Source organism: Excalfactoria chinensis, chromosome 1 (genome assembly GCF_039878825.1).
Source record: "Excalfactoria chinensis isolate bCotChi1 chromosome 1, bCotChi1.hap2, whole genome shotgun sequence".
NCBI lineage: Eukaryota > Metazoa > Chordata > Aves > Galliformes > Phasianidae > Excalfactoria > Excalfactoria chinensis.
The window spans coordinates 106,665,261-106,686,293 of record NC_092825.1 but is presented as its reverse complement, the minus strand read 5'-3'; the positions used below and the strand labels follow the sequence as shown (position 1 = coordinate 106,686,293).

General features: G+C 49.3%; 1 protein-coding gene across 9 annotated transcripts in view; it reads right to left on the bottom strand.

Annotated features, from left to right (window-relative positions):
* Positions 1–7,279: 7,279 nt before the first annotated feature.
* BCOR (BCL6 corepressor) overlaps positions 7,280–21,033 on the bottom strand; it is a 58,080-nt gene continuing 44,326 nt past the window's right edge. For all 9 annotated transcript variants that reach the window (XM_072349296.1, XM_072349314.1, XM_072349280.1 and 6 more), the window contains 7 exons: positions 20,109–20,437; positions 19,515–19,775; positions 15,439–15,605; positions 10,494–10,639; positions 9,722–9,799; positions 9,363–9,513; positions 7,280–8,445 (listed from right to left, as the gene is read on the bottom strand). In XM_072349296.1, the coding sequence (XP_072205397.1) occupies positions 8,151–8,445; positions 9,363–9,513; positions 9,722–9,799; positions 10,494–10,639; positions 15,439–15,605; positions 19,515–19,775; positions 20,109–20,437 (1,427 nt within the window). In that variant the 3' untranslated portion in view covers positions 7,280–8,150. The remainder of the gene's footprint in view (positions 8,446–9,362; positions 9,514–9,721; positions 9,800–10,493; positions 10,640–15,438; positions 15,606–19,514; positions 19,776–20,108; positions 20,438–21,033) is intronic.

Below are 21,033 nucleotides of genomic sequence, written 5' to 3'. Positions count from 1 at the left end.
CCTCGCTGTAAATGCCTGATTAAGCAAGGCTCTCTGGCAGCCGGCAGCGTGCCTGTCAGGCGATGCCCTGCCGTGCCGTGCTGCTCCCGCTGTGCTGTGCCCAGAGGTGGCAGCGAGCATCACCCCTCTCCTCCCACCAGTGCCAGACAGGGAGCAAGGAGGGTCACATGAGGCACACAAGGATGCTCTGCTGATTCCAGAGCCCTCCAAGATGCATCTTTCAAACCTCAACTATATTCTTTTTTTGTTTTATTTTTTTTCTCCGGAGCATAGCATACAGCTTGCTGGGCTGGTTGTGGTTTGTTGTTCTTTTTTCACTTTCCCACTAAGCGTTGTGTGCTGTTTGGGGGCTTGCTCTTGTGTCTGGTTATCATGTGATAAAAGTTTCCTCCCCAGTTTCCTGCTCTTCTCCCGTGTTTCCCTCTGCTGTCCACCCACGCAGCTGGCTCCAAATAAGGGCAGCCATCTCCCCAGAGCTCCCCACCACCTACTCATTACCCGCTGCCCTTCCTTCCCTGCCCCCTGGCCTGTCCCTTCCTCATCACAGAGGAGGTGGGAGGATGAGAAAAATTGGCTGGGCTTTTCCAGGGACTTCTGGAGGGATTCACTCTTTCTCTCCCTGCACATGACCTGCCCACCTTTAGGCTTTTTACTGGGGGAGATGTCATTCGGGGGAGGGCGACCAACTTTTTACGTGGACTTATCGGATAAGGGGGAATGGCTTTAAACTAAAAATAAAGGAGATTTAGGTTAGATATGGGCAGAAATCCTTTCCCCAGAGGGCAGTGAGGCGCTGGCACAGCTGCCCAGAAGAAGCTGTGGTGTCCCATCCCTGGAGGTGCTCAAAGCCAGGTTGGATGGGGCCCTGGGCAGCCTGAGCTGGTGGGGGGCAGCCCTGCCCACAGCTGGGTAGGCTTTAAAGTACCTTCTAACCTAAGCGATTCTGTGATTCTATGATTCAAAATGAAATAAAAACACATGGTGGAAGAAGATAAAGACAACAGTAGTATTAAGATCTGAACGACTAGGTTCACGTGTTTTTCTGCAGTTTCTTGCTGGCTAAGAGGCGGAGCATTATCAGGAGACCCTCAAATCCTGTAGGTCAGAGCTGGCCCCATGTCACAGTTCTGCTACGGGGTGCTTGGTCTCAGTGTGTGGAGGAAGGGGATGGCATTCTGGGCTGTCCCAGCAGTGCTGCAAGGAGAACTGAAACCCTCCAGGGCTCAGGCTTGCCTCCCCTCTCTCACAGGAAGCAGCTTTGCTGCGGGGGAAATGCTGCCAGTAGGGAACTGCAGCATCAGCAGCTTTCTAGAGGCAAATCTCTGCCAGGGGCAAGGGGGCTTTGGGTACAGCACTGTTGGGGCTGGCAGGGGCTCTGTTTCACAGGCTCAATACAGGCTTTCCTCAATGCCCTGATCTGGGAGGTCAGGTCTCCTGCTTCCACTTGCTCGAGGTCTCTGCTCCGAGCATGCAGGGTCTTCCACAGCTTTCGAGTCAAAGAATCATTGCTCAGAAATGATTTCCCTATCTGTCACAGAATTATTGCAGGAGGGAAAGGATTAACAGGTATGCAAATCACAGCGAGTTGGGGAAGGAGCAGGAACAGTGCTAAAAAATTAATAAATGCCCTGGTGGTATTGCTGCTCAAGCTCTTGGGTGCCGTTTTATAAAAATGAATGTGTTTGCAGGCTGGCTGCAGGCCTGACAGAAGCTGGCTCCAGGCATAGGATCTCCTGCACAGCTGAGGATGGGTAGCCAGCTCCTTGAATACCCACTCATACGCACACATTGTGCAGAGCTGCAGCATCTCCTTTTCATTTGCTGGGGCCTGAGGAAGAGCGGTGGCACAGCTGCAGGAGGCTGTGAGAGGGCAGCCAGGCCTGATGGCAAGCTAGAGTGATTCCAATGAGCCCCTCAGTGCCCCATCTCAATTTCTAAATAAATCTGCTTCAAATTACATTGATTTATGATTCACATGTTTTTATTTGATCAGTCGACGGTGCTGCAAAACCTTCAGTGTTTCTCATCTCCCCGTGGCTTTGGATGGAGGCACCCCTTGCAGAAGCCATGTTTTTAACCCCCAGTTCCACCAGCTGCTCAGCCAGACTGCCAGCACCCACTCCAAAAACAGGTGGCAGCCGAATCCTAACAGCAGGCTGTGTACTGCCCTGCTAGTTGGGCATCTCCCTTCCCAGCTCTTGCACTCTGTGGTGCTGCAGTGAGTTCACCATGCGGCTTCCTAGCAGCTCTGGGGTTCCCAGCTTTCATGCTGAGTCCCTGGGATTCTTCAGTGAACCTGGAATGAGGATATTTTGGCCATCATCTCTGAGAATCTGTTTTAACGTTTGTACCAAGAAATCAGTTCTCCTGGTGTCACCGGATTAGACAAATACCCGATAAAGAAATAAGTTTGTCAAATAAATTTACTTTGCAAAAAGACTGAGCCCTGCAGAAGTCTCTGTTGTGTACTTAAAAAAATACCTTACGCCTTCACAAACAGACAGCCCGGGACGCTGCATTCCTGTGTGCTCCCAAGCCAGCAGCAGCGGCGGTGGCATCAGCAGAACAGTGTGCATGGAGCTGCTGTGTCGCGGTGTAGCCCTTCAGCAGAGCCCCTCTCCCTCCTCCTCCTCCAGCCAGCAGCTGAGTGAGTGACAGCTCTCACACGGTGCTCTGCCCGAGAGTTAGCACAGGGGAGGCTAAGGCAGACGCTGGGTAGGAAAGACGCTGTCAGAAGCTCAGCCGGATGCTCAAACACTGGTTGAGCACAGGGCTGTATTTTTGAGCTGACGTCTAGCTGTGGAAATAGCCTGGAAGGGGCTTTCTGGAAGCGTTCAGCCTGCTCTGCCCCTGGCACGGCCCCTGCTGTGCTCACAAAATAGCCCAAACAGCATCATTGCACCAGGGCTGCTGCAGGGGTGAATGGTTTCCTTCTGCCGGCAGTTGTTGCCTGCCACTACCCAGGGCATTGCCTTGAAAACTAACAATGCACCTTTTTGATGCAGCGTTATTTGCATCTCTTTGTTGACTTTGCTAATCAAGCTCACTTCTAAGCCTTTGAAAACAGGGCTAATCAAAGACACAGGGCTCCCTGGACACGGCAGCCACTTCAGGCGAGGTAACCCCTTGGGGACCAGGCACTTTTGGTCTCTGGGCTGTTAAGGGCTCCATCAGGAGCTGGTGGCTGTGCTGAGCAAGGTTAAAGAGGCAAATGATGTTACTCCACAACAGCTGAGCTGATGCGATGCCACACGGCCACCAATAGGGCAAGGCTTTGCTGTCTGTCCCTTTCCCCCTTGCCGTGTACCCATGGCAGGGCACCTGGCTCTATCAGTTCTATGTCAGAGATCACCACCCTTAGCAGCGTGAGGGCTACTGCAGCCATCACTACATTGCCTTGCCGAGCTGGCCCTCCAAATTCTCCATGCTGGTGTAAAGCCATCCCTTGACTCAGAGCTAAATCCAAGGCTGAGTCCTCTGCACTATGCATAGTTCCCCACTCCATGCTTTGCTCTGCATTTCCCACGAAGGAGCACGATTTCTTTGCCATCAAGCTATGCAGGACTAGCTGGTGTGCGTATATAAACCCTCTTCAGTCATAGTTTTCACTCCTTTTCAGCTCTTTCAACAGTCTGTAGGGTAGAGCTAAGCTAAGCCCAATTCAGAAAGGGGATTTATTTATTTTATTTATTTATTTACTTATTTATTTACTGGTTGTTTTTTTTCTGTAGACTGGTACATCACAAAGACACTTAAAATCAGTATTTCCCCTAAGTTGCCATAGTAAGCTATCCCATTTCCAACTGCTGGATTTATTCCAATGGTGCCCTGTCACTGGTAGCCCAGCACAGTGGCATCTCCTCTCTGTCATTCACAGTGGTACCTTGAGAGCAGCTAGGCCAGGCTGTCCCTGCAGAACCCCTCCAGCATGTGCTCTCAATTTGCATACTGTATTTGCCAAGAGTTATTAGTGTTGATCAGTGGTTAAATAATCTGCCCTTTCCATTTCGGGAGGCCTGTCAGGACTCACCTTTGCATAGGCTTTACTTAAACGGGAGCTTTGTGACACACCGGGAGAGGATTTTCATTAGGGAGCTTTTTCCTCGATATTGCAGCAGCTACAAATACGAAGCACCGTCTCTGACATCACAAGTGCCTGCCATGCATGTTGACGTGTCTACATCCTCAGCACACTGAAATGGCTGCAGCCACAGAGCAGCAGAGATCAGGCTGCAGCCCTGAGAGGACCTGATACGGGACGTGGTACTAAGGACAGATCCCACATCCTGCACAGGGAGTGGTGGACTCACCGTCCTGGAGATGTTTGAAGGACTGTGTGGATGTGACGGACGTGGTCAGTGGGCATGGTGGAGATGGGTTGGTGGATGATGATCTTAGTGGGTTTTGATGATCAGTTTTAATGATTCTATGCAAATAAAGTTATCTCCTGATAGAGAAGGGATCGTCCTTGCAGGAGGGACGGCTGTGACTCACACGGAAACAGCAGGAAGGGGTCAGAACCACATTTGGTCTCATGGTTAGGCAACACCTCTGGAAAGTGGAGTCAGGAAAAAATAACTTGAGGGCTGAGAGGAGCATTGCAGTGACCAGCTGCTTCCTGCACAAGCAATTATGCCCAGTGCCTTGAACATTGCTAAAAGAGCCAGAAAGGAATGAAAAGTACAGATGCAGCAGGGAGCTGAAGAAGGGCTTGATATGCAAGCCAGATAGTCTTGAACAGCCCAATGAAGAAAAAAACATGCTGCTTCATGGGAAATGGCTTTCATTGTTAGAAGCAAGGGAGCCAAGATGCACTCTGGAGGGACACCCTGCATCCCCTCTTCCTCCTGCCCACAGGTTTTGAGTAGCTGCTGGACTACGGGGGCTTCTCCCACACTTTCTTGAGCATGGGATGAAGCAGGCTGTTAGCACTGTCCCCAGAGTCCCCACGGATTCAAGAAGTTAGAATGGATTAATTGATTTGTGCAATAGGTTTTCCTGCTTGGATATTGGCAGGTTTGTTAATGGATTGCTATTTAAACGATTCTGATATTTTAAATTACATCTTATTTCATAGATGCACATTTATTTAAAAAAAAAAGAGCACCCTTTGCATCTATTAACATATTAAGGAGAAAATAAAACATCCAGGTTGATATAATGTACAGTGTGGCATTACTCTGGGTGCTTCCTAAGCTAGGGAAATCTTATTTGTTTAATAATAAGTTAGTCATGAATATGCAAATCTGCTTCAGTGCAGTACCTCACTGCTGTCACTATTAATGAGCTGCAAATTAATGTGACAACAAAAGGAAAATCTATTTAGTGGCAGAATTGTACTTCATACCTGGCTCGAGAGAGCAACCAGCCACCGGCACTTTGGTCTGCTGGAGCAAAATGTGCACGTGGTGTGGATGTTTGCTTCTGGGCTGGCAAACCAGAAATAACCACACACTGCCTTCACCCCAACCCTAAGGCAGAAGGCAGCATTGCTGGCTCTGCTTCAGCACACACCTAGCCTGCAGGAGGGTGCAACCTGCAAGCAAGGCGAAGCCATAGAAAACACGCTAAGAGGTGAAATGCCCAATTAGCAAGACCTGGGTGGGACACTTAGGTTGCTTGAAAGAGCCTCATCTTCACATATGTTTGGGGATTTTCTCATCTACAAGCTCACAAAGTTCAATTTCTTCTCCTGAACCTTCTCTTAGCAGAAATGCAGTGGTGACTGAGAAAGGAACTAATATACCTCTTCATGACTGTGGAATTCAGCTCACGTCTTGTGTAGTAGTGCCAAGCCTGCTCCTACCAACACAAGACCCACAAAGAACTGCAAATACTATGCACTGCAAGCAGTGCTAAAAGGACGTGCTATTTTTCAGTTAGTTTGCATCTGTACAAGTTTAAAGCAGCAATGTGGGCCTTTTTCCTGAGTGAACAAAGTAACAAAGCTGAATGTTTAACAGCAGTCCTGCACGCAGAGCCTGGGAATGGCAGCTGCCTGCATTCGCTGCTCCCTGACACCTTGTTCCCATTAATGCACAAGCCATGGGTCCCATCTATGGGGTCAGGGTTTAGCACAGAAACGAAGGGAGAAGCCAGCTTGAAGCTGCTTCTGGGGGTGAGTCTGGCTGCTGGCAGCAGGTCTGATACTATTTCCATTCTGCTCCCATGATCCTGCAAACCAAAGGCCACACTGAGATTCCAGTGGGTTCTTGTACTCAACCTTTGGGGGACTGCTCCACAGAGAGAATAATGCAGGTTATTTAGCCCAAAGGGGATGCTTCCCAGCAGAGCCCAGCCCTCTGGGTGAGGTAAGGAGGACGAGTTCATACCCTAAGGCCCGTGTACCCCGTGAAGCCCCCCTGCAATGCCTGCAGGCCTGACCTAGTCTCCTCTGCTCTCCCAAGCACGCCGCCATTACAAAAAAGCACACCCCGAGGATAAAATGGTCACGTTACATCAAGAGACCGCACCACGGTCAGGTGTCCCTGCCACCACCCTATTTTTAGCGTGCAGGCGTGCCTGCATGACAGCAGCGTGCGGCTGTTCCTGTATTTGAGCACAGGGCCGAGTGCCAGCATGGAGGAGGCCCAACTGTACTGGGCATGGGGAGCACACAGGGCTGACTGAGGGGAGATGCTTGGGAGCACATCTCAGGATCCCAAGGAGCTGGCCAAAAGATGCAACATGCCTGTATCCTAATAGCCTACAGGGCAGGGCGGAAGAGAGGGGCCTGCTGTGCCCACCCGAAGCACTGCAGGGCCTGTCCGAGCCCTGCAAGCCCAGCTTCTTCATTGCCAGTTCCTGAGCTATATGACAGCGAGCTTCTGTTCCCTGAAAAATTCTCCCTTTGGTTACCCCAAAGTGTGCTCACAGCCTTAACGCTTTGTATTAAAACTAAATGATTTACCCTTGTACTATTTTCCTCCCCTTTGCAGACACCACTGAAAAGAAAATTCAGTCAATTCAACTTAAAAAGATGACAAAGGAGGAAAAATAATTGAACCTATTCACAATTCTTTAACTAAAAGGCAATGCAGAAAGTATTGTGAACGCTGCTTTTAAGCCTCTGTCCCATAAAGGGCTCCCAATGTTTTCTCGTAACCTTGAATTTAGAAAGTCAATGTAGATTCTACCTCAGATTTCACGAACCGCTCTCGAGCACCTGTGCCAGCTCAGCTCTGCTCTGCAGGAAATGCATGCAGAGCCTCCTTTCATAAACATTAGTAAGTCAGAGCTCGTTTCACAATCACGCACAGAATTAATGGGGAGTCGCTTTAGCATCTTCATTTCTCAACAGTTTTATTGCCTTTAAGAAAATTTTTGTAAAATATAAATACAAAGGCAGGAGATTTACTTACAAAGTTAAAACACAGATCTCAAACATAAACACACAATTCAGAAAATTTAGTTTATGTACAGTTTCAAGCAACTTCAACATATGTTAGTTTTTCAATATTTTACAAGGTACAGAAAAAATAGTTCAAAGTCTTCTTTAAATAAAGAGCATAAAATGTTTAAACATATAAACAATCCGGTTTGATGTGTGAAAACTAAATTTCACAGCTTTTAAATTAGGATATAAAAGTTCTTACAATTAGTTGATGCGTATGGATATGGTTTAATTTATATTACAAACTATTGAATTATATTCAATAGTGCTTACCTGGCCAAAGCAGGTAATTCTGTAAACAAAAAAACAAAAAACAAAACCAAAAACAAAAACAATGTCACCAAGTGCCTTACCGAATCCTATCTCCCAAACAAGCCACACGACTTTGATCACATCACCTATAAAAAGTATGTTCTGTGTAATCAGTGCTTCGTATGAAACAAAGTCAATGTGTGGGTGTGTTCTCTAAAAAACAACAACAAAAAAAAACAAACCAAAAAATGTTCCAAGTAATAACAAACTTATCCCAAAGCCTGTGTGCATTTAAAGAAACATTATATAACAATTCTGTAAAAACTGACTGAAGTTAAAAAAAAATTCTTCCAAAATCCATCCAACTGGAATTCAGATCTCTTATATAAAGGAAAGATATTTTCATATTTAATAGTGTCCTTTCTTTACAGAAACAATTGCATTTGAACACATATACATAAAGAAGTAACTGTATATAGCACTGTACATTAAACGGCCTGTTGGTTCACCAAAGGATGTCAAAGGGAGGGTCCTCGTGTGGATGCAACCAATGAAGCGAGGAGCCCAGCAAAGTCTTGAGTTCGCTTGTAAACTCTACCAAGTCCAACAGCTCTTTGCTTTCTGGGTTAAACGCTTCAAGGTCCGTAGCACAAGCAAACAACTGGCTGAGAGAAGTCTGTTTGTAAAACTCTGCCTCTGTGATGGTGACGACTTCCAGATTGGGGAAGTTGCAGCGGAAAATGCGAGATGACATTTTTAGCCTCTTTACCACGTCCGAGAGCAAGAGCCAGTTTCGTGGTCTGTGGAGGCAAAGGAGAAAAAGGTTCCAACAACTGACATGAAGCTACTCAACCCTCCACCGCCCCACTGCTGTGTGACGGAGCCCTGCCCTCCCCGCACAAACAAACCACCGCCTCCAAGCCAAGAGCTTTGCCCTGGGGCTCACAAGCTGTGGATGCAGGTGCCAGAGCCTGCAAACCTGAGGCTTGCGCACACGTGTGCTAGCAGTCATACCAATGTCTCAAATTTTCACCAGACTGAGCCTGGCAGCAGGGGATGGCCAACAGTTAGAACATGAGTTTCAGCATCTCTGACTTCCAGAGATGTTGATACCGAATACAAGCCATTGGAGGGTTATTTTTCAGATTAACAAGACAATTCTTTCATTTAATCTTCCTACTTTTCTGCTCAGAAAACTTGAGTTACATCAATCACCCAAGTAATGAGAACATGCTAAAACCTGCCCTCCTGCGTGATTAGTATTTAGAACTACTTTCCCCACAGCTGTCATCAAAATGGTGCAAATGACAAATGGTAGCTGTTTACTAAGCTCATTTATATCATGAATATAAGAGAGAATAAAAATTTTCAGGTCTTTGCTTCTTATTATTATCACAGTATCTTCTGTGAGGTGTTTGTCTGACCTCATTCAGAGTTTAGACAAGTTCTGCTGCAGCACCTGGAACAGCAGTAACGCTGTCGTGTTGACAATCCCAAAAGCACGTCTGCTCAGCAAAGCAGGAAAGCCCACTAAATAAGAACTCTTTGCAGACATCGACGCCAATTTAAAGCACTAGGTGCTTCCATCTGGGGATATTATACCAAGGTGTCTAGATGAAACAAGGGGGGGATGTTTGTGTTCAAATGTCATTCATTCTGCTATGCAGCAGAGATGAGCTGCCGCCGTCCCAAGCCCAAAACCTGCATGTGTTCTTACCCCTGTGAGAGACACACTTGTATGTTGTAACACGGCAAGGGAGGCTCATCTGAAAATTCAAACTCAAACACATCGCTAAAGCCATCTTCATCTTCCTCGCCTGGGCCAGGAGGGTTTGCCAAGACGTCAAATCCAGATTCATCTTTCGGATCTAAATAAAATTGAATAAAGAGGCCAAGTTAACACTTAAGAAACCGTTTCAGGTCTTGCTTCCCTTCCAAGAATATGATCTGTGAAAAAAATTGGTTTGCTTCCTTCCTAACTTTCTCTGCCACAAAAACAAGCCAGCCTCCACCCCCACCTGCTGCATGCTTTGGAAGTCTCCACATACAAAGAGATAAAGGGTAACATTTGCTTACCACACACAGAGCTTCCATAGAAATCCCAGTACAAACCAGGGTCGTCAACACTTCGACCTTGCAGGTCAGTTAAATACTCTGGAGAGGAAAAAACAACAACAAAAGCATACTGATGAGAACAAAAAGCTGGCAAGTTTAGCAGACTGCATGTCATACGGCGTCCCACCATGCATACTCCAAGCCTTCCACCAGAACAAACACAACATATTCATGATGCGCACACTACGGAAGACATCGTGCACATGCCGTCCTCAAAATATGCCTGGAATTCACTTCTCCCTGCACCCCTTCTCCCATCACATTAAACTATTGCCACATATTACCATGTGACAACACATAACCACGCTGGGTCTGATGAGGATGGACCTGACCTCAAGTTGCAGTAACTGACAGTGAGCTTTTATTTCTGTGAAATGTGGGATTTGCCACGCTTTTTGGCCTGCAGTTACTCTGGGCATCGACTTGGGGGCAAAGCAGTGGCCGCAAAGAAACTGATGGAAAAGGCTTTTCCCTACAGCTATGTTTAGGAGATTGAAGTATGCTACACAGACATAACTGGTGAGATTTTAACCTGGAGTTGGTGAAAAAGCACTGGGATTTAAGACAGCGAGAAGTCTACAGTACTGGTGTCCTGATACACTTACGTGTTCACTGTGCTGATACATGGGTGAGTGCTTAAACTCATTGACTGTGAATACTGGGAACACTTCTAGAGGTGAGGTTAGGGAAAACAAGCGTCTTTAACCAAAATGTGCACCCAGGAGCCACCCACCTGTGAGGAAGGTCTCCATCAGCTCGCTGTGGGTCATCTTCACAATGGTCCTCCCCGAGTACGTTGCAAGCGTTGGGTCAGCACCGTAAGACAGTAACAGGCGGACAATTTCTAAGTGATCGTTTTCTACCGCATCGTGGATAGGTCTAGGGAGAAGGGAAAAAAAAACAAGATTGCAGCGTTACACTTTGACTCGAGAATTATGCAAATGCATTTGAAATGAAACTTCTGACTTCAGACCAAAGTTATTTATAGCGAATAACACTATTAATACAGCTGTCAATCGTCTCATTGTCAGTTTCACTCGCACAGCGCTCCTTCCCCTCTCGGTTTTTCACAGTCACACTGCTTGGGGCAGGCATTTCTGTTGCAGCTATTCGTGGCCTTATGCATTTTGAGGGCCGGTACAATAATTACAACCCTGTAACAGAAAGCAGGAGTTTGCACGATGCCTCACAAACATCGTTTTGCTTCAAGTCACTCTGCCGCGCCAAATTTCTGCCCATTTAGCAGCGTGCTGCACAGCAAAGGCCCATTCAGCCTGCCTTTAAAATTTATTATACGTAACAGGGAGCAGTCTGGAAGCAGAACCTATCGCCCCCTGACTAATGAAGACGTGCTAAACCCCGGCGTTTCCCAGGACAGCGAGGAGCAGGGAATGCTCCAGGGGTGAGCAACCACAGCAACTGCACTCCTCTCCCTCCCTTCAGGCTGCTGAGCAGAAATGCGTCTGCCCCTGGCAGATCACAAAGTCTGGAGAGAGAAGGACGGCTGCAGCCAGCACTGCGTGCTGCCTGCCTGCAGAACTTGCCAAGCCACATCGCAAGGAAACCTCATCTGGAAGTGGAGCGAGCGAAGCCCTTGGCTTTATGTGCCAAGTGGTGTTGGCTGCTCACCAGGGCCAAGCCCCCCACCACACGCAGCAGCATCCCTGCTACGTGAGCACTGCGTTGGTGTGGGCTGGTGGCCAGGCAGTGAGCGGGGAGCGGCGGCTGTACGAAACGGTGAGGGGCCGGGACACAGAAGGGGCAGAAGGGAACAGCCGCTGCCTTCACATCTATTGTGGAGTGGGGCTGGTGGGAGGGAGCTTTTGCATCTCGCAAAGGAATATGTTCCAGGTGTGCTTATTCCAAGTGCTTTCCAACAGGCTGTGATGTAGGATGATTAACACTGGGGACACAAAGCACTCACGCTTGCTCGCATCTCACTGGAAAGCTGTGCACAGTTCTGCTGTTAACATGCACACACTACACTGACATTAAGAAGTGATCACAGAGAGTGTGGAGCTCGTTCCTTGCGGAGAGAGGGCTCACCCCATGCCAAGGGTCAGAGCACCCCTCATCAATCTCTAATGTCACACTGAAACAACATGATGCCCTGAGAAAGATGGTGCTGCACCACCTTGCACCCCAGGCAGCCTCCCCTCAACACTCAGTGCACGTGCAGCAGCAATGCTCCCCAACACCAAAACACTACCATCCCCATCGGGCACGGAGCATCCCATGCCAAAAACCTGGCAGGGCACCGGGAAGGGTGCATGCAATGTTCCAACACTGAGTACATTTCTATCCCCTACTCCCTCACGTTACTGCAGTTTTTAATGGCAAACTGTTTTCCATTTTATTTCAGAATTAGGATTTTCTGGTTTCATTGGGAGTGGGGGAAGGACTGTGGGTTTATTGGTTTGTGGGTTTTCTTGTTTGTTGTTTCTTCTTTTTTTGTGTGTGTGTGTGCGTGTTGTTTTTTTTTAACTGACTTACCTAAGTGGCTTTAGAAGCAGTAATGAATTCAAGATGATTGCTTTAACTTATTAAAAACAGCATCTCAATCGCAGCCCGGTGTTTCCATCGATTTAACAACACCCGGCCAAGTTTATTAAAGAAGAAAACCCCAGGTCGGAGCCTCTCTCCCCTCTGTACAGCTCAGCAGGGAGCTGCAACAGGGCAGCAGTGGGGCAGGCAGTAGGATGGGGCTGCCCCATTTCCGCCACCCACAGAGCACCTGGGCATAAGAGGAGATTTTATGAAGGCAATGAGAAGGAAAGGTACATCAAGGTTGTGTGGAAGGAGGAAGAACGATAAACAGAAGGAAGCAAAGGAAGGAAAGTGAATGTTGGCAGGGAGGAAAAAAGGAGAGACTCCTGCAGATGAGGCAGTAATGGGGCACAGACAGGATCCTTTATGGCTGGAACAGCTTTTTGGCAGGCTCACCGGTGGGACCATATGAAAGATACCCACATTTGCCACTCCTCTCAGGACAGGAGAAGGAAGGAATGTTTTTCCATCTTGACAGAGCATGCCACCCTATTTGTAGGATGCAGAAGCTTGTGCTGGAGCTATCAACTTTCTGACGTGAGTAAAACATCCTTGTGAGTTCTCTCCCACACTCCTTTGCCCATATAATCTTTTCTGCCCTGAGCACTGAGGAAATAAACACTCTCTACCCCTCATGGTACCGTTAACAGCAGTACAGCTTGTTTTTAAAACATACCCTTCAAAGGGGCCTCAGAAGGGTTTGGGGACGTTCAAGAGCAGCGACATCCTACAGCAGACACGCATCTCAGCCGCTCTAGTGTACCATCTAACCCTTAGACTACTATTTTTACTGCTCCTCGAGTCAGGAAAACATTTCGTTGGGGGTTTATCATTCCACCACCAAAATTATAAACTATTTAGACCAGCCCGGGTTTGCTCTCAGCCTTCCAGGCACCATCCAGATTTCCTTGTTGCAGCGAGAGGCCACGTTACTCCTACCAGCACCAACCAGAGGGCACGGGGAGAGCCACCTCAGCACACTGTCAGCTGACAGCAGCTCAGCATCCCCCAGCACACAGTTAGAGAAAGCCCGATTACAGAGGGAAACCACAGCAGCCCGTTTCCCTACATAGGGAAGCACAGCAGCACAGACCCGAGTGTCAGGAACTGGGACCAAACCGAGCCCTCCTCCCACTCCCCCCCGACACACTGACCAATGGTGACACTGTGGGCTCACACTGGCTGCCGGAGCAGCATGCTGAATGAGCTCACTATTGCTGCCCAGGGACTCAAGAGCTCCCAGAGCAACCAAAAATACCTCTGGCTGATGAGTGGACTGGGTAGGTGGTGGAGGGGACAACGAAGCGCATTCAGTGCAGTTACAGAAGCAGGGGTGGGGTGTTAAGTCTTTGATGATGGGGTTTCTTTTGCTTGTTTGTTTGTTTTTCAGACATAAATATCTTTCCAAGGGGGCATCATATTCAGGAATCTACCCGTAGCTGTCCCTGTTCACTGCAAAGGAGTTGGTTTAGACGGCCTTTTAAGGTCCCTTCCAGCTCAAACGATTCTATGAATCTACAAACAGGGATTTGAAAAGCAACGAGGTTGGGAAAGATTGACACTGCCTTCCTCCCAGAAAGTTCCAAGGATGAGAACTGGTTAAGGCTTCAAGATCAAAACGCAATTTGTCTTACAAACACTGGGAGCTGCCCTGGGGAGACGGACAAGGCTGGTCATAACGAAAGCAGTGGCAGCACTGCTCAGGCACTGCTCACCAAGTGCCACCACTCTCAGTCTTGCTGGTTGCGGGCACTGCAGCATCAGGCCTGCATGCACCTGGGATTCACACTGTCCATTGGGGCTTAATCTCTAAAAACACTAAGCCTGCCACCAGAAAGCAAAGGGAGCCACGGGTTGAGCTGTGACAGCACTGTCCAGGATCGGACCGTTATTACATTCACTCCTAAAGTGCATTTGCCCCAAAACAGTTTTCACACAAGCCAAGTTTGTTCCTGGAAAATCAACTCCGCCTTTGAACTGAAACCCAATCCACACTTCCAGGTGGCAGTGACGGCCCAGCTCCAGGCTGATTTGCTATCTGAGCTACTCGGTCAGTGGGACAAACCGCTTTGGGGTCCCTTTAAAGGGGCGCTGGGTGCCCCTGGGGGGCTCCTCAAGCCGCTGCCTTGGGGCAGCCATCGGGGCCCTGACGGACCAACCCCACAGCCCAACTTTTGTTCTGCGGACTCCTCCCTTCCCCAGCTAATGCATGAAGAGCTTAAAAACAAAAGCGGCAGCCCTTAGTCATGCTGATTTTCCCTCCCCGGCTATTGGGATGGTGATGGCAAATGTGATAAACCATTTAAGATAACAAGCAGCAGGAGGCCGGTGGAATACAAAGCAACCTTTCCCCGACACAAATAGCTGCGATCAAGTACTGCATATTCGGGGGAAAAGTTATCCCAAGGTCAGCCCTGCAGAGGTGGCCGAAAGCGGGCTGAGGGGTCGGGAAGGACTTTCCATTAGGAGACGCACCAGGAGCTTAGAAAAGATGCCGAGCCACATCCTCTACATCCACAGAGCAACATGGAAAACACAAAACAAAACCGAGCTCAATATCTATTCTGTGAACACCCCTACTATTCTCTTAAGGGAAACAAAAGCCAGCACTGGCTCTAAAAAAAAATCAATCCAAAATATGCAACGCGCTGATAATACAGTTTAACAGCTAAGCAAACCAACATTTTTATATAGCACGTATAGGGCTCGCACACCCAATCGCTGCAAAAGTCTGAAGTGCTCTTAAAAGTAACACCACTAACAAGGCAAAGACCACTCTTTTGGCACAACTCAAAGGACGCGGAGCACAGACAAATGGAGCTGCAGCTCAAGTATCATTCCTTCCTGCCCTGCAGCTGGGGATTTCACAAACTCTTTAAAAAAAAAAAAAAAGAAGAAGAAAAAAAAAACTTGTTAAAATTCCCAGGAGAAAATAAAAACCAAACCCACAGTGCATCGAATCAGAGGCACAATTCCACACGCTGGGTACTCCATCAATCCAAGAGCCTGGCCCCAAAGGCAGGGGGCAGAGCAGTATCGCACCCTTGGGGGCTTCACGCAAGCTTGAGGGCAGAAGGCAGAGGGACAAGGCACATCCCCGTGCGCCCATCACGGTGCCGGGTGCTGCTTACCTCGTTCCATCCTGCGCACTGCAGTTGACATCAGCTCCATACTCGAGGAGGTGCCGCACGATGCTCAGCCAGCCCCTGGCACAGGCCTCGTGCAGGGCACAGTAACCCGCGTTGTCACGGTGGTTGACATCGCAGACCTTGTTTTCCAGACAGTACAGCACCACTTCCTGGAAAGAGCAGAGGAGGAAAAACAGACACGCTGAGTTATTTGTCACTGCACGAGCTTCTCTAAAGAAAAAGATTATGGAGGAGACAACAAACGCCAATTGCTACGATAATTCCACGCGTGGGGCTGGCACCAATGGTTTGACCCTTACACCCACATTTCTGAATGCAGGATTTTACACATGCAACATCATTGTGGCTGCCATCAGTCGGGACTGTAAAAGGAAAAAGCATGTGAGCTGACACAAAACACGCTTAACACATGAAGGAGTTTGCTATCATGAAGCAAAAAAGCCTGGCTCTATCATCACCAGGGAAATCCCTTCTTCACCCACGCTGATTCCTGGGTGGAACCCAAGCTGGGCACCAGCTCCAAACAACCAACCCAGTGCTGTAAATTCAGCACCATCTGTCCTGCAGTTAATGCACCACGGTGGAATCCAACCAAAGATTTGGGGTGATGCAAGTCTTCCTCTATTTGTGCAAAAAAAAAACCAACCCAATCCAATCACAGGTTGCCCACAGAGACAGTGGAAGCCCCAACCCTGAAGACACTCAAAGTCAGGCTGGACGGGGCTCTGAGCAACCTGGTGTAGCTGCAGGTGTCCCTGTTCATAGCAGGGGATTTGGGCTAGATGGCCTTTAAAGGGTCCCTTCCAACTCAAACAATTCTATGATTCAGTGATTCTATGATTTCTAAGTGATGCTGTAGATACACATGCAGCAAAATGAAAGCACTAACTGTGCATTTGCTGCTTCCAAGGATTACAAGGTACAGCAAGGATCAGGGGGGCCCTTTGCTTTGTCGAAAGACAAGAATTCAGCAAACCCCATGCACAATGCAGATATTCCTCCTGGCTTCAAATCCAGTGGAAAGCCCGCAATCAGCCACGCTCCCTGAATCCCTGACCTGGGGACTGGTATCCAGGATACAGCATGAAGCCATGCTTCTCACAGGCCCACACCAACCTGTCTGGAAACGGAGCAGCCAGAAGCCATCCCACCCCTGAGTCTTGGCCACCATCATCCCACTCATCTCCCCTAGGTCCAAGAACCAGCCCAGAGAGGAGGATGCTCTCACCTCAAGCTTACCCATGAAAGGGCGGTGTGAAATTATACCCTAGAGGCATGACTTTCCCTGAGCACCAGGTCTCCCGGCCGGGCACGCAGTGGCTGGATGGCTGCAGGCAGCAGAAGCCTGGCTGTGCTCAGCACCGCTTTTAGCACGCAGTTACCGTTTAAAATAGCTTTTGCAGCTCGGAATAAGAAAAGGGCCTTTCAACTATTTCTGCAGAAGGAAAAGGCTCGTTCCAGGGCAGAGGACCCACTGCTGGCCAAAAACTGCTAATTCTGTCGGGCAATTCTACATTAAGAGGCTATAAGAAGAATGCCATTACCCACAAAATGTAACCGTAAAGCCCATAAAACTCTACATTGTTAATTAATTAAATGCCTCATTAACTTCTTTTTTTTTTTTTCCTTAACATGATTTATTCGATTCACGAAAAAATTAGCCATCGCTGGCGAACGTGGGGACATGTGGTGTTACAAACATGCTTTGGGTTCCACGAGCATCTCTCACTAACACCGAGCATCTCTCACTAACACCGGAGGGAGGCCATGAATAATGCAACAAGGCAGCTCAGCACCTGTGTGGATGCTCTGCTCCCAGACCAGACCCACGGAGTGGAGCGGACATGACAAGTAGGCCCCAAGGCAATTCCTAGTGTCAGTGGAAGGAGCCCACCAGAGCCTCTACCCCCTCAATACACCACACATTTAACTGTCTTCCCAGATGGGACTCATTCCCAAACCTACCAAAGAACTTCCCAAGTCCAGGCACGGACTAAAAAGCATTGAGCAAGCACACGGACGAGCAGCCTTTCTCTCCCATCGTATTCATTACACAAGCCGCTTGTAATTTTTATCCGAAAAGCCTTTATGCTCCCTATAATTCCCCCTCCTCTTTCCCCCCCCCCTCCGCAAACAGTAAATTACAGTTTTAAGACTACTATTATCTCAAGTCATTTGTTTCAAATGGTGAAAACGTAATGGATTCAAGCACGACCGCAGGCTGACGTGCAGGGCCTGGCGCAGACTCCAGCCAAAGAAGCGCACGGTTCACTCACAGCCCCGGGTTAGCTCCGAGCACAGCGACTTGCCTTTGAATGAGCCACGGCCACCAAAGGCTTTGGGACCTTCACCCTGGCTTTCTGCAGCCACCCTAATAAGGGCTGCAGCCAGCAGAAGCAGCAAAGCAGACAGAAAGCTCTCAGATCCTGCTTGAGCAAGACCTCAGCCCATCACATGTCTTTGGAGAAGCTCCCATTGACCTGAGTGGAGCACAGAAAGCAAAGTGCCCGGTGTCCCGTGGCAGCCCACTATGCAATTGAGTGCTTGTCTTTGTAGATGCCAAGCAGGAAGAAAATAACCTCTCAAAACTAACAGCACACACTGCAATATATTTTGGCTTTAGATCCATGGGAAATTTTAGATCTTAAATAATTTAAATGACAAAGATTACCATAGTAACGTTGTAGCAACTACCGCTCCTCCTCCCAGCTACAAGTGCCCAAAGCTGGAAACAGTTGTGTCCAGAGCACACACCACAGAACCACTGAGGCTGGAAAAGACCTCTAAGATCCCCTAGCCCAACCAGCAGCCCATCCCACCGTGCCCACTGCCCACGTCCCTCAGTGCCACATCCACTTGGCTCTTGAACACCTCCAGGGACGGTGACTGCACCACCTCCCTGGGCAGCCTGTGCCACTGCAGCACTGCTCTTACTGAGAGGAAATTGTTCCTAATATCCAACTTGAACCTCTCCTGACACAACTTGAGACCATTCCCACTCATCCTACCTGGAAGAAGAGGCTGATCCCCACCTCATCACAATCTCCTTCCAGGTGATTATAGAGAGAGTGTAAAGGTCTCCCCTGAGCATCACCTTCTTCAGACTGAACAATCCCAGCTCCCTCAGCTGCTCCCCTTAAGACTGGAGCACAAGCTCACTGCCCTTCCTGGAATACATTCCAAGGCCCCACTGTCTTTCTTGCAGTCACAGTATCATAGAATCATAGAATTACTCAGGCTGGAAAAGACCTCCAAGATCATCAAGTCCAACCGCAGCCTAACCATAGTACCCTAACTCTAACAACCCTCTGCTAAATCATATCTCTGAGCACCACATCCAAATGGCTCTTAAACACATCCAGTCAGAGAGGCCCATCCTCCTCCATGCCCTCTCCCAAAGCTGCAGGCCTCCCTCCACAGCCACAGCCACACAGAGGCCATGCCCAGTTTCCAACAAGCCCTTAAGTTCTGTTGATGCTCAGACCGATGCCACAAGTGCTGATGTGGAGGCTGCCCCTTCACCCAGCCACACTGAGGCCAAGAATCGCATGCTGCAGCACAAGGCCCAGCATTGCACAACACCTCTCAGATCTATATACCCAAATACAAGTGTCCTTTTGAACAGCTGAGCCACTGAGTGCACCACGGGGCTGATCTGTGAGCAGGAACAGCGCTGGGAAGCCCTGGGCTGCAGGCACAATGTGCGTGGAACACTCCTCCCGTGGTACATCTAAGCATGCAGAACACCGAGTGCTGCGTCACACACCCATCGCTCCTTGGAAAAAAGGGGGAAAAACAAAAGCCTGCTTCTAAACCACCCGCTCCTCCACCAGGGACAAAGGCAAAAATGACACGGTTCATTAGAGATCACCTAAAAAAAAAAGAGCCCTGGGTTCTGTCTGCAGATGGTTCGCATTTAGGCTGAAGCCAGGGCTGCAATAGACCTTCTCCCCGTGCTCGCTGCCATCCCTGTGGGGGAAAGGGGAGGGGTAAAAAGGTTCCCGCAGCGCCCCAGGCTCCCACCCATCCCACTGGAACACCCCCGGGCGCAGGCTCACCTCGTAGCCCAGGCGGGCCGCTCGCTGCAGCAGGGTTTCGCCTGCATTCTTGTTGACAATGAGGCGGCGAGCCTCAGGAGGCATGGGCCGGCTGGGAGGGGGTTCAGGAGGGGGGCTGGCCACCTGCAGCGCGGCAGGCTGGGGGGGCGGCGGGGCGGGCTGGAGCCGTTCATACAGCTTCTGCTCGTAGGGCTTGGCCGGTGAGGAGTCGCAGTCTGAAGCAGGCTCCGTGCGCTTCCTCGCCTTCTTCGGTACCGCCACCTGTCAAAACCATCACCGTGTTGGGGTTTTTGTCTTTTACTTTTCCCTCCCTGCTCTTACAATGCAGCATTTTGCCGGCAGAGAATTACGACTTTCTGCTGGCGCTGAATTTCTTAAGAAGGCCCCGCGATGACTTTTAAACACCAGCCTTTTCCATCCCCACGGCAGCAGCTCAAACGCAGGCAGGGCAAGGAAAGCAAACGTAGAACGTGTAAAGCACACACGGAAACGCTGGCGCGGAGCACCGCTGCCTGCATGCACGCAGCGCAGTCGCTCTGTGCGTTAGCTCTGCGCTCAGAGCGCTAGTGGGCAATTAAGGCTAAATAAAGATACCTTATCTTCGGCATTTTCGATATCTGTGGTGTCATCCCCTGTCAGGGATGACCTCCTCCTCCTCTCCTGCAGTGCCAAGTGTTTTGTTTTACACTGACGTTTCCCTGATGGCTTCTCGCACTCGGCGTATTTCTGCAGCAGAGACTCAGGTTGGAAATCCTCCTCTTCGTCTGTGTACAGCCCATCTGTCTTCCGGCTTTCTTTAATTTTCTGCTGTTTGGCAGCCAACCTCGAGGCTGGAGTGCAGCTTGGCTGAGCCTGCCTTTTGCTGTTTGCATTGCTGGATGAAAGGCTCTTCATGTGCGGAGACACTGGGAATACAGGCAAGCCTAAACGGGAAGGAAAGGCATTACACGTTGCATGGCGCGTTAAAAGCAAAACATATTGCTAGCACTTAACACGAGCTCCTTGACTGCTTAAGAGATCTACCAATTACATTTTCAAATCATTAATATTTCAAGCGTGCCGCATTCCAATTGTAAACAGCATCCTGCAACCTAACGTCCGCTAACAGTCGCGACACCCCGATGCAATGAGCTGCACTCAGCTCCCTGCTGCCAGCACCCAGCCAGGGAGCGGCTGCTCCTTACCTGGGCCGCCTGCTCCGGGCACCGGGAACCCAGCGCTCCGCATCTGAGCCCTGCCGGGCTCTGCCTGCAGGGATGGAGCTGGAAGGGGGAGAGGGAGAATGGAGAGTGTAGGGAAGTTTGGGGGGACAGCAGCAAGGGCAGCGAGAGAGGGAACATCCCTGCAGTGGTTTGAAGTCAGAAAGAGAGGCCTGTGGCAGGATGCTCACAAGGACATGTCTTCACAGAGGGTCGGTTCTTACGGGCCGAAAGCTACGGTGAGAAAAAGAGTGCAAGCAGGTCTGCAGTAGAACAAGGACAGGAAAGTTGACTTTTCATAGCCCAAATTCCCCTCAGGA